Below are 16,134 nucleotides of genomic sequence, written 5' to 3'. Positions count from 1 at the left end.
TGGTACTAGTTTAGAGTACATATGATTTTTGGTTGCTCTATATTACACTTTTTGTGAGGCAAGGTAATAAGAAATAGCTGTTTTGGCACAATTTTAATTTTTGGTTATTTACAACATTCGTCTGACAGGTTAGATCATGTGATATTTTTATAGACCAGGTTGTCACGGACCCTGCGATACCTAATATGTATACTTTTTATTTATTTATGTAAGTTTTACACAATGATTTCATTTTTGAAGCAAAAAAAATCATGTTTTAGTGTTTCTGAGAGCCATAATTTTTTCAGTTTTTGGGCAATTACCTTGGGTAGGGTATGGTTTTTGCGGGATGAGATGACGGTTTTATTGGCACTATTTTGGGGTGCGTGTGACTTTTTGATCGCTTGCTATTACACTTTTTGTGATGCAAGGTGACAAAAAATGGCTTTTTTACAACGTTTTTATTTATATTTTTTTACGGTATTCACCTGAGGGGTTAGGTCATGTGATATTTTTATAGAGAAAAACGCTGCGATACCTAATATGTATACTTTCTTTTTTATGTAAGTTTTACACAAAGATTTCTTTTTTGAAGCAAAAAAAATCATGTTTTAGTGTTTCCATAATCTGAGAGCCATAATTTTTTCAGTTTTTGGGCGATTATCTTATGTAGGGTCTCATTTTTTGCGGGATGAGATGCCGGTTTGATTGGCACTATTTTGGGGTGCATATGACTTTTTGATCGCTTGCTATTACACTTTTTGTAATGTAAGGTGAAAAAAAATTGTTTATTTAGCACAGTTTTTATTTTTTACGGTGTTCATCTCAGGGGTTATGTGATATTTTTATAGAGCCAGTCGATACGGACGCGGCGATACCTAATATGTATACTTTTTTTTTATTTATGTAAGTTTTACACAATAACAGCTTTTTTAAAACAAAAAAATGATGTTTTAGGGTCTCCATATTCTGAGCCATAGTTTTTTTATTTTTTTGGGCGATTGTCTCAGGTAGGGGCAAATTTTTTGCGGGATGAGGTGTTGGATAGATTGGTACTATTTTGGTGGGCAAACGCCTTTTTGATCGCTTGCTGTTGTACTTTTTGTGATGTAAGGTGACAAAAAAATGGTTGATTTAGCACAGTTTTTATTTTTTACGGTGTTCATCTGAGGGGTTAGGTCATGTGATATGTTTATAGAGCCGGTCGATACGGACGCGGCGATACCTAATATGTATACTTTTTTTTCCCCCCCTATTTTTTACCAGTTTTTTAAACTTTATTTGGGAAAAATGACGTTTTTGTTTATTTTTACTTGAAACTTTAAATTTTTTTGGGGGAAAACTTTCTTTTTTCAACTTTTTTTTCACTTTATTTTTTGTCTCACTTTGGGACTTGAACTTTTGGGGGTCTAATCCCCTTTACAATGCATTCCAATACTTCTGTATTGGAATGCATTGGCTGTATGAGAAATACTGTGTGTATTACTCATACAGCTTCCGGCCTGTGAGATCCAGGGGGCTGGATCTCACGGGCTCGTCACCGGAAGGCAGCGCGATGCCTTCCTTAGACATCGCGCTGCCTTCCATGCCATCGGGTCCCCCCTACAGCCGCATGGGGACCCGATGGCACCGCCGCACCAGGTAAAAGCCGCAAACCGCAGGTCTGCATTGACATTGCGCCGCCTGAGCCGTACAGCGCGGGACACAGGCCGGAAGAGGCCTGCATCGCATTGCTGACATGGAGGTAAGTATGTTTTTTTTTTTTATATATATACACAATACTTTTACTGGCACATGGGAGGCTGGTATTACTGGCACAGGAATGGGGGGGCTGTTATTGCTGGCACATGGGGGGCTGTTATTGCTGGCACATGGGGGGGCTGTTAATACTGTCACATGATTGGGGGCACTATAGGGGCATCTACTGAGGCCACAAAGAAGGGGTATTTTATATGGGGCGCTCTGTACAGTACAATTTTATACTGGGACACATTATGGTGGGTACTATGGGGAAGGGGGGAGAGGAGTACTATGAGGTCATCTATTGGGGGCACTAAGAAGGGGTATTTTATACTTGCAAATTATGGGGGACACTGAGGGCATCTACTGGAGCATTTTATACTGGTACATTATGGGGGGCAGTAGGAGGGTGTGGAGCACTATGGGGGCATTTTATACGGGCACTATGGGGACATTAGCTCACCTGGGGGCATTACAAGGGGGTATTTTTCTGCACTGTCACATTATAAGGAGAATTATTACTACTGGGGGGCATTATGGTGGGCTTTATTACTCCCCCATAGTATGACCCCCTAGTAGCAGCACCAGCCTCTCTCTGCTCTGCTATCCCCCTGCCCCTTCTCCAAATCCTTATTATGAAATCTTTCTCATTAGGATAAAATACATCAGCTCCACCGAGCCCCCCGGTCAAAGTGTTGAAGTGGTGTCCGAGATCCCCAAGGGCCAAGTCAAGTAATTGTAAGTTTTCATGTGGAAAATATAGCATACACTGTGCCACACAATATACAGTATACCTCTACACTGTGGAGTCTGTTCTATAAGCACCATTGTTTTGTGGCGGCAGACAGAAAATAATCTGAAAGTGCCCCTCCCGAGACCAGGCTCTGGATCCGCCACTGGCTAGAACACCAGCATAAGTACATGAACCATAATCAAACAGACACCGGAGTGTTCACTGATATGGAGTAGCAATGCTGGCTCCAGATGGAGCTACTCACTCAGTCCTCAGACCTGTCTGATACCAGACGCTGGCAGGAATCCATCATGTAGGAAACACTTTTGTTTTCGTGCTTTCTAGTATCTATGGATATTACATTGCCTCTTTAGCATCTCTTATTTCTTCAAAAGTCCTTTGTGGGCCCATATTTGAAATTTTTTCCAACAACTGTGTTCCTTGGTAATGTGATGAGTAACTGCGGCTGGCATAGTCGGGGAGGCAGTGTGGCTGGTAATGTGATGAGGCATTGTGGCTGGCATAGTCAGGAGGAACTGTGGTTAGTAATGTGATGAGACGCTGTGGTTGGTAATGCGATGAGGCAGTGTGGATGGCATAGTCAGGGGGAATTGTGGTTGGTAATGCGATGAGGCACTGTAGATGGCATAGTCAGGGGGAATTGTGGTTGGTAATGCAATGAGGCACTGTAGATGGCATAGTCAGGGGGAATTGTGGTTGGTAATGCAATGAGGCACTGTAGATGGCATAGTCAGGAGGAACTGTGGTTAGCAATGTGATGAGACGCTGTGGTTGGTAATGCGATGAGGCAGTGTGGATGGCATAGTCAGGGGGAATTGTGGTTGGTAATGCGATGAGGCACTGTAGATGGCATAGTCAGGGGGAATTGTGGTTGGTAATGCAATGAGGCAGTGTGGATGGCATAGTCAGGGGGAATTGTGGTTGGTAATGCGATGAGGCAGTGTGGATGGCATAGTCAGGAGGAATTGTGGTTGGTAATGCAATGAGGCACTGTAGATGGCATAGTCAGGGGGAACTGTGGTTGGTAATGTGATGAGGCAGTGTGGATGGCATAGTCAGGGGGAACTGTGGTTGGCAATGCAATGAGGCACTGTGGATGGCATAGTCAGGGGGAACTGTGGTTGGTAATGCAATGAGGCACTGTGGATGGCATAGTCAGGGGGAACTGTGGTTGGTAATGCAATGAGGCAGTGTGGATGGCATAGTCAGGAGGAATTGTGGTTGGTAATGCAATGAGGCACTGTAGATGGCATAGTCAGGGGGAACTGTGGTTGGTAATGCAATGAGGCACTGTGGATGGCATAGTCAGGGGGAACTGTGGTTGGTAATGCAATGAGGCATTGTAGATGGCATAGTCAGGGGGAACTGTGGTTGGTAATGCGATGAGGAACTGTAGATGGCATAGTCAGGAGGAATTGTGGTTGGTAATGCAATGAGGCCGTGTAGATGGCATAGTCAGGGGAACTGTGGTTGGTAATGCAATGAGGAACTGTAGATGGCATAGTCAGGGGGAACTGTGGTTGGTAATGCAATGAGGCCGTGTAGATGGCATAGTCAGGGGAACTGTGGTTGGTAATGCAATGAGGAACTGTAGATGGCATAGTCAGGGGGAACTGTGGTTGGTAATGCAATGAGGCACTGTAGATGGCATAGTCAGGGGGAATTGTGGTTGGTAATGCAATGAGGCACTGTAGATGGCATAGTCAGGGGGAATTGTGGTTGGTAATGCGATGAGGCACTGTGGATGGCATAGTCAAGGGGAACTGTGGCTGCCAATGTCATGAGCCATTGGCTTTTGTACTGTGTTTGTACAGTATCACTCATGGCACACATACAGTAAAAACTGTATTTTCTATTTTTATGCTTTTAAGGCTACATTCACACAACGGTAGTGTTTTGCGGATTCACAAAACATGACCCAGCCCACGTGCGTTCTGCAATTTGCGGACCGCACATGACCACCGCTGATAGAAAATGCCTATTCTTGTCTGCAATTGGGATGGCACAGCTTCAGTGCATAATGACATGTTCCTCAAGGCTGCATCCATATAACATAGTATTAGAAAATACCACACATTATCATCCAGCGTCCAAGGTCAATTTTATTTCATAAGCTTAGCAAACATGGAGCCTGATAAACTGTGACAGAAACACCTGCAGCTCTACTAAGGTTAAGTCTGGCGAAAGCGATAAAGAAACAGTAAGGCCGGGTCCTCGTCACTGCTTAGCTTTCAGTTCTTCTTATCCGTCAGAAGAACAGAAAAAAAAAAAGGATCCTTTAATGTCCATTCACATGACCATAAGTGTTTTGTGGTACCGGCTGTGTGCGTTCTGCATTTTTGCGGAATGTACACGGCCAGCCCTACGGTAGAAATGCCTATTCTTGTCCACGATTGCGGACAACAATAGGACATGTTCTATCTTTTTTGTGGGGCCATGGAACAGAAGTACGGATCGGACAGCACACGGTGTGCTGTGCGCATCTTTTGCGGCCCATTTGAAATTAATGGGTCCACATCCGATCTGCAAAATTGCGGAATGGATGCAGACCCAGAAATACAGTCGTGTGAATGGGCTCTAATTTTAAGCATCTGTTATGATCAGTTTGCATGAGTTCTCCTGTCAAAAATAACTATCTGACAGAAGTGACACAAAAGGGGAGATTTATCAAACTGGTGTAGAGGCCTGGCTTAGTTGCCCATAACAACCAATCAGATTCTGCCTTTCATTTTTCAGAACTCTTTTGGAAAATGAAAGTTTGAATCTGATTGGTTGCTATGGGCAACTAAGCCAGTCCTACTTTACACCAGTTTAATAAATCTCCTCCCCAAACTGATCGCAGCTAATGCTCAAAATAACAGATCAGTTATTTTAAGTGCCAACTGATCATAGGCTGTGCTCACATCTTGTCAGCTGGACAAAAAAGGCTTGCATCCGTTGGTTTTTGTCTGGCCTACTCTGTGGAGATGTGAACGCAGCCATAACTGATGCTCAAAAGAAAGGATCTGTTTTTTGTTTTAGTTTTTTTTGTGCTCTTCTGACAGATCAGAAGAATGAAAAGCTAAATGGTGATGTGACCCCGGCCTTACCTACTGAAAAGAACAAAAAAGGAGACTTGAGGCCCCTTTATGGCGGTCAAACATTGGGCAGATTATTGCTAACAAGCGCTGGTACGAGCACTGTAAAGGGTCCTTAAAGGGGTACTACACTTTTTCCTTACTAATGATCTATTCTTTGGATAGTTCATCAGCATCCGATTGGCGGAGGGTCCAACACCCAGGACTTCCGCCGATCTGCTATTTGAGAAGACAGCAGTGCTCACAGTAGCAGGCCAGTCATGACACGACTATTTCACTGGTCTGGGCGCGGCTCAGTTCCATTGAAGGATAGAACGTCAGTAAGGAAAAAGTATAGAACCCCTTTAAAGGGAATCTGTCACCAGTTTTCTGCTGCCCTCACTTTTAAATCCCAACAGCTCCAGGGCATGCCAATGAGTCCTCATATTCAGCAGCTCACGGCTCTCCCCACCCACCTGCATCTGATTGACAGTTTTACTCCATTAGAATTAGGGCTTTAACGATTACTCAAATAACTCGACACAAAAAAATCCTCGATGCAAGATTTATTTGTGTCATGGGACCACTGAGCGTGAGTGAAGCACTTGCTATTACTTACCGCTCCGTGGTCACCCGCCAGCCCACACCGTGCTGTACTGGATCCTGACACATCGTAAGACCACACTATGACCTGACACTGTGAGAAGTCAAGAGGACAGTGCAGTGCGCAAAGAAGAAGCGGATGGATGAGTTGTGACGTGCCTGCGGTGCCCCTACAGGAGAGGTTAGTATTAAACTGGCGCTGGGGACTGATGGCTAGGAGCGGAGATGGTCGTACTGGGGGAGCTGTGGGCACAGAGGACTGATGGCACAGAGAACTGATGGCACTGGGGGAGCTGATGGCACAAAGGTGGGTGGAGCTGATGGCACGGGGGCTGATGGCACAGAGGACTGGATGGCACTGTGGGAAGCTGATGGCATGGGGGTCTGATGATGTCACAGGGGGTCTGATGAGTTTTTATAAAGGAAAACGTTATTTTAATGTTTTTTTTTTCTTATTAGAGTACTCAATCAATCGATAGAATACTTGATTACTAAACTAATCGATAGCTGCAGCCCTAATATGAATCAGCAGCAGGTGGGCAGGGAGAGTCAGGGGCTCATGAATATGGGGACTCATTATGCGCTGGAGCTGTTTAGCACAAGATGGATCAATTAATAAAGTCACCCAGCATTGTGCTAGGGAGATCTGTCACTAGTTTATATTGCCCTTAGTTAGGACACCATAAAACTGGTGACAGGTTCCCTTTAAAGGGGTTGTCTCACTTCAGCAAATCGCATTTGTTTTGTAGAGAAAGGCACTTACTAATGTATTGTTATTGTCCATATTGCTTCCTTTGCTGGCTGGATTCATTTTTCTATCACATTATACACTGCTCGTTTCCATGGTTACAGACCACCCTGCAATCCACCAGTGGTGGTCGTGCTTGCACAATATAGGAACAAGTGTCAGCCTCTCTGCTGGCCAGGACCAAGGGAGCGTACATAGGCTAGTGCTTTATCCTATATTGTGCAAGCACCACCACCACTGATGGATTGCAGGGTGGTCTGTAACCATGGAAACGAGCAGTGTATAATGTGATGGAAAAATAAATCCAGCCAAAAAGGAGGCAATATGGACAATAACAATACATTAGTAAGTGCCTTGTATTAACGTTCTCTATATGATACATGCAACTTACCAAAGTGAGACAACCCCTTTAAGGGTACCTGCACACTAATGCAGATTCCAAAACAGAAATGACATGACTATTTTCGTGCAGGTTTTTTCTGTCCACTTCCGTACCAAATCCACAAGTGTTACTTCAGCTTTTGTTGTGGATCTGATGAGGATTTACGGCAGATAAAGTCACAAACTGCACGTTTGCAGCTTCTTAAATGCCACTGGCGCAAAAATCTTTCTATGCCAGCCTTGCCATTTACTGAAAAGGGGGCGTGGTGAGGGCAGGGCCGGTGGCCACATTTACCATATTTTATGCCAGTTTTCTGGCATAAAAGAACATTGAACTCTACGCCAGCCAAAGGCACGCATGGCTATCAGTACAGGCGCATGGACTGCAGCTCTGAACCTGGACAACCCCTTTAAGGACTTTCTTTCCTGTCACATGAGGTGGCAGCAGCTTGTCACATGAGACAATCAAGCACCTATGAGCTCTTGTTACAGCGAACCCTCCATCACGTTTGACTGGCATGTTGCAGCTGAGCTCATTACACTGTTTCCAAATGTATTTGTATTAAAAATGACCAGAAAGCCGTTTTCCAGAAATCAAAGTTTGAATCTGAGCCTGACCTGAGCTCCGTGTTGGACGTGGAGTCACCGATGCATAGCTGGATTCCCAGAGTCACAGAGACACCGCCACTAGCCCACCCATCTCACTAATATTACACTAGGTTGCTGATGTCATCGCTTGCACTTCTGAAATCTGGCGTCTGCACACTGAACACTGTTCTTCCTCCTCGCGGCTAGCAGCCATTTTGACATTGTTTAATGTGCAGGAACAAGATGTCAGACGCACAGGCAATGACATCTTTAATCTATTGGTGTGTCAATCAGAGCGAGGTGGGCAGACTAGCAGCTGTGAATCCCGGTAATATCCCATATTTTTCGGACTATAAGATGCACCTAGGATTTGGAGGAGGAAAATAAGAAAAATATATTTTTCAGACGACATCAGATCAGACCCCCAATCTTCATCAGACATAGAAACATAGAAACATAGAATGTGTCGGCAGATAAGAACCATTTGGCCCATCTAGTCTGCCCAATATACTGAATACTATGGATAGCCCCCGGCCCTATCTTATATGAAGGATGGCCTTATGCCTATCCCATGCATGCTTAAACCCCTTCACTGTATTTGCAGCTACCACTTCTGCAGGAAGGCTATTCCATGCATCCACTACTCTCTCAGTAAAGTAATACTTCCTTATATTACTTTTAAACCTTTGCCCCTCTAATTTAAAACTGTGTCCTCTTGTGGTAGTTTTTCTTCTTTTAAATATGCTCTCTTCCTTTACCGAGTTGATTCCCTTTATGTATTTAAAAGTTTCTATCATATCCCCTCTGTCTCTTCTTTCTTCCAAGCTATACATATTAAGGTCCTTTAACCTTTCCTGGTAAGTTTTATCCTGCAATCCATGTACTAGTTTAGTAGCTCTTCTCTGAACTCTCTCTAGAGTATCTATATCCTTCTGGAGATATGGCCTCCAGTACTGCGCACAATACTCCAAGTGAGGTCTCACCAGTGTTCTGTACAGCGGCATAAGCACTTCACTCTTTCTACTGCTTATACCTCTCCCTATACATCCAAGCATTCTGCTGGCATTTCGTGCTGCTCTATTACATTGTCTTCCCACCTTTAAGTCTTCTGAAATAATTACTCCTAAATCCCTTTCCTCAGATACTGAGGTCCGGACTGTGTCAAATATTCTATATTCTGCCCTTGGGTTTTTACGCCCCAGGTGCATTATCTTGCACTTATCCACATTAAATTTCAGTTTCCAGAGTTCTGACCATTCTTCTAGTTTTCCTAAATCCTTTTCCATTTGGCGTTTCCCTCCAGGAACATCAACCCTGTTACATATCTTTGTGTCATCAGCAAAAAGACAAACCTTACCAGCGAGGCCTTTTGCAATATCACTTATGAAGATATTAAACAAAATCGGTCCCAGTACAGATCCCTGTGGAACCCCACTGGTAACATTACCTTGTTTTGAATGTTCTCCATTGACTACAACCCTCTGTTGTCTGTCACTCAGCCACTGCCTAATCCACTCAACAATATGGGAGTCCATGCTCAATGACTGCAGTTTATTGATAAGTCTTCTATGTGGGACAGTGTCAAAAGCCTTACTAAAATCTAGATATGCGATGTCTACTGCACCTCCACCGTCTATTATTTTATTCACCCAGTCAAAAAAATCTATAAGATTTGTTTGACATGATCTCCCTGAAGTAAACCCATGTTGTTTTTCATCTTGCAATCCATGGGATTTTAGATGTTCCACAATCCTATCCTTTAATAGGGTTTCCATTAATTTGCCTACTATTGATGTCAGACTCACTGGTCTATAGTTGCTCGATTCCTCCCTACTACCTTTCTTGTGAATGGGCACGACATTTGCCAATTTCCAATCTTCCGGGACGACTCCTGTTACTAATGATTGGTTAAATAAATCTGTTAACGGTTTTGCCAGCTCACCACTAAGCTCTTTTAATAATTTTGGGTGTATCTCATCAGGCCCCTGTGACTTATCTGTCTTCACCTTAGACAGCAAACTTAGAACATCTTCCTCTGTAAAGATACATGCATCAAACGATTTAATAGTCATTCTTTCTAGTGGAGGTCCTTCTCCTTTTTCTTTTGTAAAAACTGAACAGAAGTATTCATTAAGGCAGTCGGCTAGCCCTTTATTCTCTTCTACATACCTTCCGTCCTTTGTTTTTAATTTAGTTATTCCTTGTTTTAATTTCCTTTTTTCATTTATATATCTGAAGAATGTCTTATCCCCTTTTTTCATAGACTGAGCTAGTTTTTCTTCTGCCTGCGCTTTAGAAGTTCTTATAACTTGCTTGGCCTCTCTCTGCCTAATCTTGTAGATTTCCTTATCTTCATTGCTCTGTTTTTTTTTATAATTACAAAATGCTAGCTTTTTATTTTTAATGATTTGGGCCACTTCTGCTGAGTACCACATTGGTCTCCTCCTTTTTTTGCTTTTACTGACGAGTCTAATGCAATTTTCTGTTGCCTTCAATAATGCACCTTTTAAGTAGTCCCATTTCTCCTGGACTCCATGTAATCCGTTCCAGTCTGATAAGGACTCATTTATGACTAATTTCATTTTTGAAAAGTCTGTTTTTCTAAAATCTAAAACTTTTGTTTTTGTGTGGTGGGACTCTTTCACAGTTCTTATATTAAACCACACTGACTGGTGATCACTAGATCCCAAGGTTTCGCCTACAATGACATCATATATCGAATCCCCATTTGTGAATACCAAATCCAAAATGGCCTCCCTCCGGGTTGGCTCCTCAACCACTTGTTGTAGAGATAACCCCAGTAGGGAATTTAGAATATCTGTACTCCTGGTAGAACTTGCTATTTTGGTTTTCCAGTTTATATCTGGAAGATTGAAATCTCCCATAATGATAACTTCTCCTTTCATTGTCATTTTAGCTATTTCTTCAACTAGTAGATCATCTAGTTCTTTAACTTGACCAGGTGGTCTATATATCACACCTACACGAGTTACTGCATGGTCAGCAAACTGCAACGTAACCCAAACTGACTCTATGTTGGCCTCACCAACTTGTATTAGGTTAGATTTAATGCTATCTTTCACATACAGGGCCACTCCTCCTCCTTTCTTGCCTTCTCTGTCTCTTCTGTATAAAGAGTACCCTGGTATGGTTATGTCCCAGTCATTTCTTTCATTAAACCATGTCTCCGTAACAGCCACTAAATCTACATTCTCAGATGCCATTATTGACCCAAGTTCATTGATTTTTTTACCTAAACTGCGAGCATTTGTAGACAGGACTCTGAGCTTATCATTTCTTAACCTCAGTGCTTCTGGCCTGTTCTGGCATTGTTTCGGGGGGCAATTGGACTCTTATTTTCACTCTTTTGCCCCCCCTTCCTAGTTTAAATACTCTTTCGCAAATTCTTGGAGTTGTTCACTAAGTACATTTGTTCCTTTGAGAGAAAGATGCAAACCATCTTTTTTGTACAGTTCCTTTCTATTCCAAGTAGAGCTATCATGAGAAACAAAGCCAAATCCTTGCTCTTGACACCATTTACCAAGCCAAATGTTGAACTCCTTTATGCGCCTCTGCCTATCATTCTGAACATTATGCACAGGCAGAACTTCAGAAAATGAAATGGTGGATGCAAAATCCTGTACGTCATTACCAAGTGTGATAAAAGATTTTTTCACCTCTGACACTTCATTGCAAGCCAGGTCATTTGTCCCTAGATGGACAAGAACATCCACGTCCCCTTCCTGCTTTGCTTGCTTAACAATATTAATAATACGTCTTCTATCTCTTCTAGCAGTAGCCCCAGGGAGACATCTCAGACATCAGATCAGACCCCCAATCTTCATCAGACATCAGATCAGACAGCCATTCTTCATCAGACATCAGATCAGACCCCCAATCTTCATCAGACATCAGACAGCCATTCTTCATCAGACATCAGATCAGACAGCCATTCTTCATCAGACATCAGATCAGACAGCCATTCTTCATCAGACATCAGATCAGACAGCCATTCTTCATCAGACATCAGATCAGACAGCCATTCTTCATCAGACATTAGATCAGACAGCCATTCTTCATCAGACATCAGATCAGACCCCCAATCTTCATCAGACATCAGATCAGACAGCCATTCTTCATCAGACATCAGATCAGACAGCCATTCTTCACCAGATCTCAGATCAGACAGCCATTCTTCATCAGATCTCAGATCAGACCCCGAAGCACCACCAGCCTCAGATCGGATCCTGTATCAGCCTCAGATCGGACGTTAAAAAATAAATAAACTTACCTCGCTCCAAGCAGCGCTGCCACTCACCGCTCCCTGGTCTTCCAGTCCACACTGCACTGTGACCTGACATTGCATAGCATCAGTCATAGTGCGCACCTACATGCACTACATCCTGACACTGTACGCAGAGCGTGGCCCGAGGAAGACCAGGGAGGATGAGTACAACCGAGCAGCGCTTCCCTCACCGCTACCCGCGCCTCTTGCATGTTCACCTTTCTCTCACTTTTGTTGGGTATGAAAAATACAGTATACGTCCCAGTAACTCCAGGTGCTACACTGAGCCCAGGTCAGGCCCAAATTCAAACTTTTATTTCTGGAAAATAGCTTTATGGTCAATTTTAATAAAATTTGCCTTATAAACTGTATAATGTGTCCTGCAGCAAACATACCATGTGCTGCATGGGTAAAAATGTGATGACAGGTTCTCTTTAAAACATTCCTCCCCTGTATAAAAATAAAATAAAAAATATGTGGTATGTAATGCCCCCATAATGTTCTTCTCGATATAGCTGTATCTTTCCATAAATTTAGAAGAAGGGATGAATGAATGGTGAGAGATCCCTACGCCAGCACTGAGGGGAGCATGTTAGTCCACCACCGCAGGAGAAGGGGGACCACAAGGATAAACAACAGGAGTGGAAAATGTAATGGACATAACAAAAGAACAATATTTTATTGCATGTGTACTGAAATAATACTTCACTTGAAATGCCCTATTAGTTGCATAGTGATACTTTTTGTGGAATAACTCCTTTAAAGGGGTTGTACAGGAATACCTACATTCACACTGGCGTTTTGTCTTTCCGTTTGTTCGATCCGTTCAGGGCTCTCACAAGCGGTCCCAAACGGATCAGTTTTGCCCTAATGCATTCTGAATGGAAAAGGATCCGCTCAGAATACATCAGTTTGCCTCCGTTCAGTCTCCGTTCTGCTTCGGAGGCGGACACCAAAATGCTGCCTGCAGCGTTTTGCTGTCCACTTGATGAAACTGAGACAAACGGATCCGTCCTGGCACACAATGTTAGTCAATGGGGACGGATCCATTTTCACTGACACAATCTGGCACAATAGAAAACGGATCCGTCCTCCATTGACTTTCAATGGTGTTCAAACCAGATCCGTCTTGGCTATGTTAAAGATAATACAAACGGATCCGTTCTGAACGGATGCAGACGGTTGTATTATCTGAACGGATCCGTCCATGACGAATCCGCACCAAACGTGAGTGTGAAAGTAGCCTAAACTGATACCTGCAGGCTGCCTTCTCTATTGAAAGATTCATACGCACCTGCTACCCCCCATTCTAATCCTGTGCCCTGGCTCCCACATGTCCATCTTTACTTCCTGGGAACGGGGACATGGTCACCTGTTATGCTGCAGCCAATGAAGCCAGTGGTTGGCTGCAGCGGAGCACATGCCCATGCCGGGGAAGATTTAAACAAGACATGGACTGAAAGACTAACACATGGAAGTCAGAGCTACGGATTAGAATGGCGGGGGGCAGGTATAAACGAATATGCTTCAATAGCCGAGGCAGCCTGCAGGCATCACTGAAAATGTAGGTATTTGCGGACAACCCCTTATAGTCTGCATTCACACGACCGTGTGACGCCGCACAGGCATTATTGTGTGAATCCCGCACCGCTGTGCGGACCCATTGACTTCAAGGGGTCTGCGATCCTCAAGATGTGCAGCCAAAGACAGAAGATGTCCTATCTTTTGCGGCGTGCAAGCACAGACCTGGAAGCCCTCCTGCGTGCTTCTGTGCCGCAAATATAGATCATCAATGTTACAGAAGCGGAGAACCTCTTTAAAGCAAGCCAACACTAAGAGCGGATCCAGATCGTGTACCCCGGATCATGGGTACAGTCACACATAGCGAATATGATGCCGACCTGCCACAGCAGAAGTGCATGCAGAAAATCGGCAGCTTTTTTTTAATGCAGTGCAGATTTTAACATGACAATGAAATCTGCAAATTGATCTCTGATGCGGATTACAGATCCACATCATACTGCGGATTCCTGCAATGCAAAAGGTGAAATCTGCAGCAGAAACTGCTTTATTTGGTGTGGATTTCGGACAGGTGCCCTGCAGATTATCCGAATACTCCTATACTTCTTCTCCCTGTAGATCGGGCAATAAACTGTACACCAAGCCTGCATACATTGCATTGTGCCCGGCTGCACCATACCACGGCGGGCACACACCACAAAGGCCACAATTTTCCCCATTTCCCCATCTGTCCCATAGTATAACCCAGTCTCATTATACTGATTAGGGCTAAAGTGCTGCTGTAATTGCCAGTAATTATGCACTCACTAATTAATTGTCCCCACCTCATGCACTGCAAATGGCGGCTGCAGGGGAATACAGTAGTAGAAACTACCGGACATTTATCAATTCTCATGTTTTCCCAGCTAATCTAAGGCATTATCGACATGGAGAAGGGAACGGAACAAAACGACCCCCAGGACCCGGCGGACAGGTGAGAATGACGCGCACACACTCGTCAGGTCCAGTGGGTGTGGCAAGAGAACAAGTGACGTCATTACCTTCTTCGGGGTCTTGCTGACAGCAGCCATGAAGGAGAATCTGTTGGACGCTTCTGCTTCGTCAGGTGCCATCGCGTCTGGGGTCGACATCTTGATGGCGTGTACCGTACGTTTCCTCAATGAACTACAGTAGGTGAAGCGTCTCAGTCACTACCAGGATAAGTGACAGCAGCGCCGAGAAGAATGGACGCGTCACGGCTGCGTATTACCTCATCGCGTCAGGGACTGGCAAGCAGAGCTACGCTTGGTGTGGGCAACGTGCTGGTGGAAATGGCCGCTAGAGGGCGCCTGTAAGACGTGGCTGACGAGCACTGAACAGCTGTTACTTCCCGGTGTACAGCTCTGCAGTGGCGGTAAATTGCGTCACTGGAACCTGCTAATATATTGACAAGTGACTTATTACTAGTCTACTACAATAAACATATGCAGTATCTGCACACTTTGCTCTATGGTGTGGAGGACTGGGCTCATTACCCTGCCCCAAATTATCATATTTATGTACAAACCGGATTCCAAAAAAGTTGGGACACTATACAAATCGTGAATAAAAACTGAATGCAATGATGTGGAGATGGCAAATGTCAATATTTTATTCAGAATAGAACATAAATCACGGAACAAAAGTTTAAACTGAGAAAATGTACAATTTTAGGGGAAAAATACGTTGAATCAGAATTTCATGGTGTCAACAAATCCCCAAAAAGTTGGGACAAGGCCATTTTCACCACTGTGTGGCATCTCCCCTTCTTCTTACAACACTCAACAGACGTCTGGGGACCGAGGAGACCAGTTTCTCAAGTTTAGAAATAGTAATGCTCTCCCATTCTTGTCTAATACAGGCCTCTAACTGTTCAATCGTCTTGGGCCTTCTTTGTTGCACCTTCCTCTTTATGATGCGCCAAATGTTCTCTATAGGTGAAAGATCTGGACTGCAGACTGGCCATTTCAGTACCCGGATCCTTCTCCTACGCAGCCATGATGTTGTGATTGATGCAGAATGTGGTCTGGCATTATCTTGTTGAAAAATGCAGGGTCTTCCCTGAAAGAGATGACATCTGGATGGGAGCATATGTTGTTCTAGAACCTGAATATATTTTTCTGCATTGATGGTGCCTTTCCAGACATGCAAGCTGCCCATGCCACACGCACTCATGCAACCCCATACCATCAGAGATGCAGGCTTCTGAACTGAGCGTTGATAACAACTTGGGTTGTCCTTGTCCTCTTTGGTCCGGATAACATGGCGTCCCAGATTTCCAAAAAGAACTTTGAATCGTGACTCGTCTGACCACAGAACAGTCTTCCATTTTGCCACACTCCATTTTAAATGATCCCTGGCTCAGTGAAAATGCCTGAGCTTGTGGATCTTGCTTAGAAATGGCTTCTTCTTTGCACTGTAGAGTTTCAGCTGGCAACGGTGGATGGCAGGGTGGATTGTG

At 43.9% G+C, this 16,134-nt stretch overlaps 1 protein-coding gene across 5 annotated transcripts in view; it reads right to left on the bottom strand.

Annotated features, from left to right (window-relative positions):
• Window positions 1–14,937, bottom strand: part of AHCYL1 (adenosylhomocysteinase like 1) — a 107,263-nt gene extending 92,326 nt beyond the window's left edge. For 2 of the 5 annotated variants that reach the window (XM_040424093.1, XM_040424091.1), the window contains exon 1: window positions 14,696–14,936. In XM_040424093.1, coding sequence (XP_040280027.1) covers window positions 14,696–14,785 — 90 coding nt within the window. In that variant the 5' untranslated portion in view covers window positions 14,786–14,936. Of the gene's footprint in view, window positions 1–14,695 lie in introns of all 5 variants that reach the window. The other 3 variants (XM_040424090.1, XM_040424092.1, XM_040424094.1) reach the window with 2 other exon arrangements.
• Window positions 14,938–16,134: the final 1,197 nt, after the last annotated feature.

Source organism: Bufo bufo, chromosome 3, assembly GCF_905171765.1.
Source record: "Bufo bufo chromosome 3, aBufBuf1.1, whole genome shotgun sequence".
NCBI classification, from domain to species: Eukaryota; Metazoa; Chordata; class Amphibia; order Anura; family Bufonidae; genus Bufo; species Bufo bufo.
The sequence above is the reverse complement of the archived record's forward strand: the minus strand, read 5'-3'. Positions and strand labels throughout refer to the sequence as shown.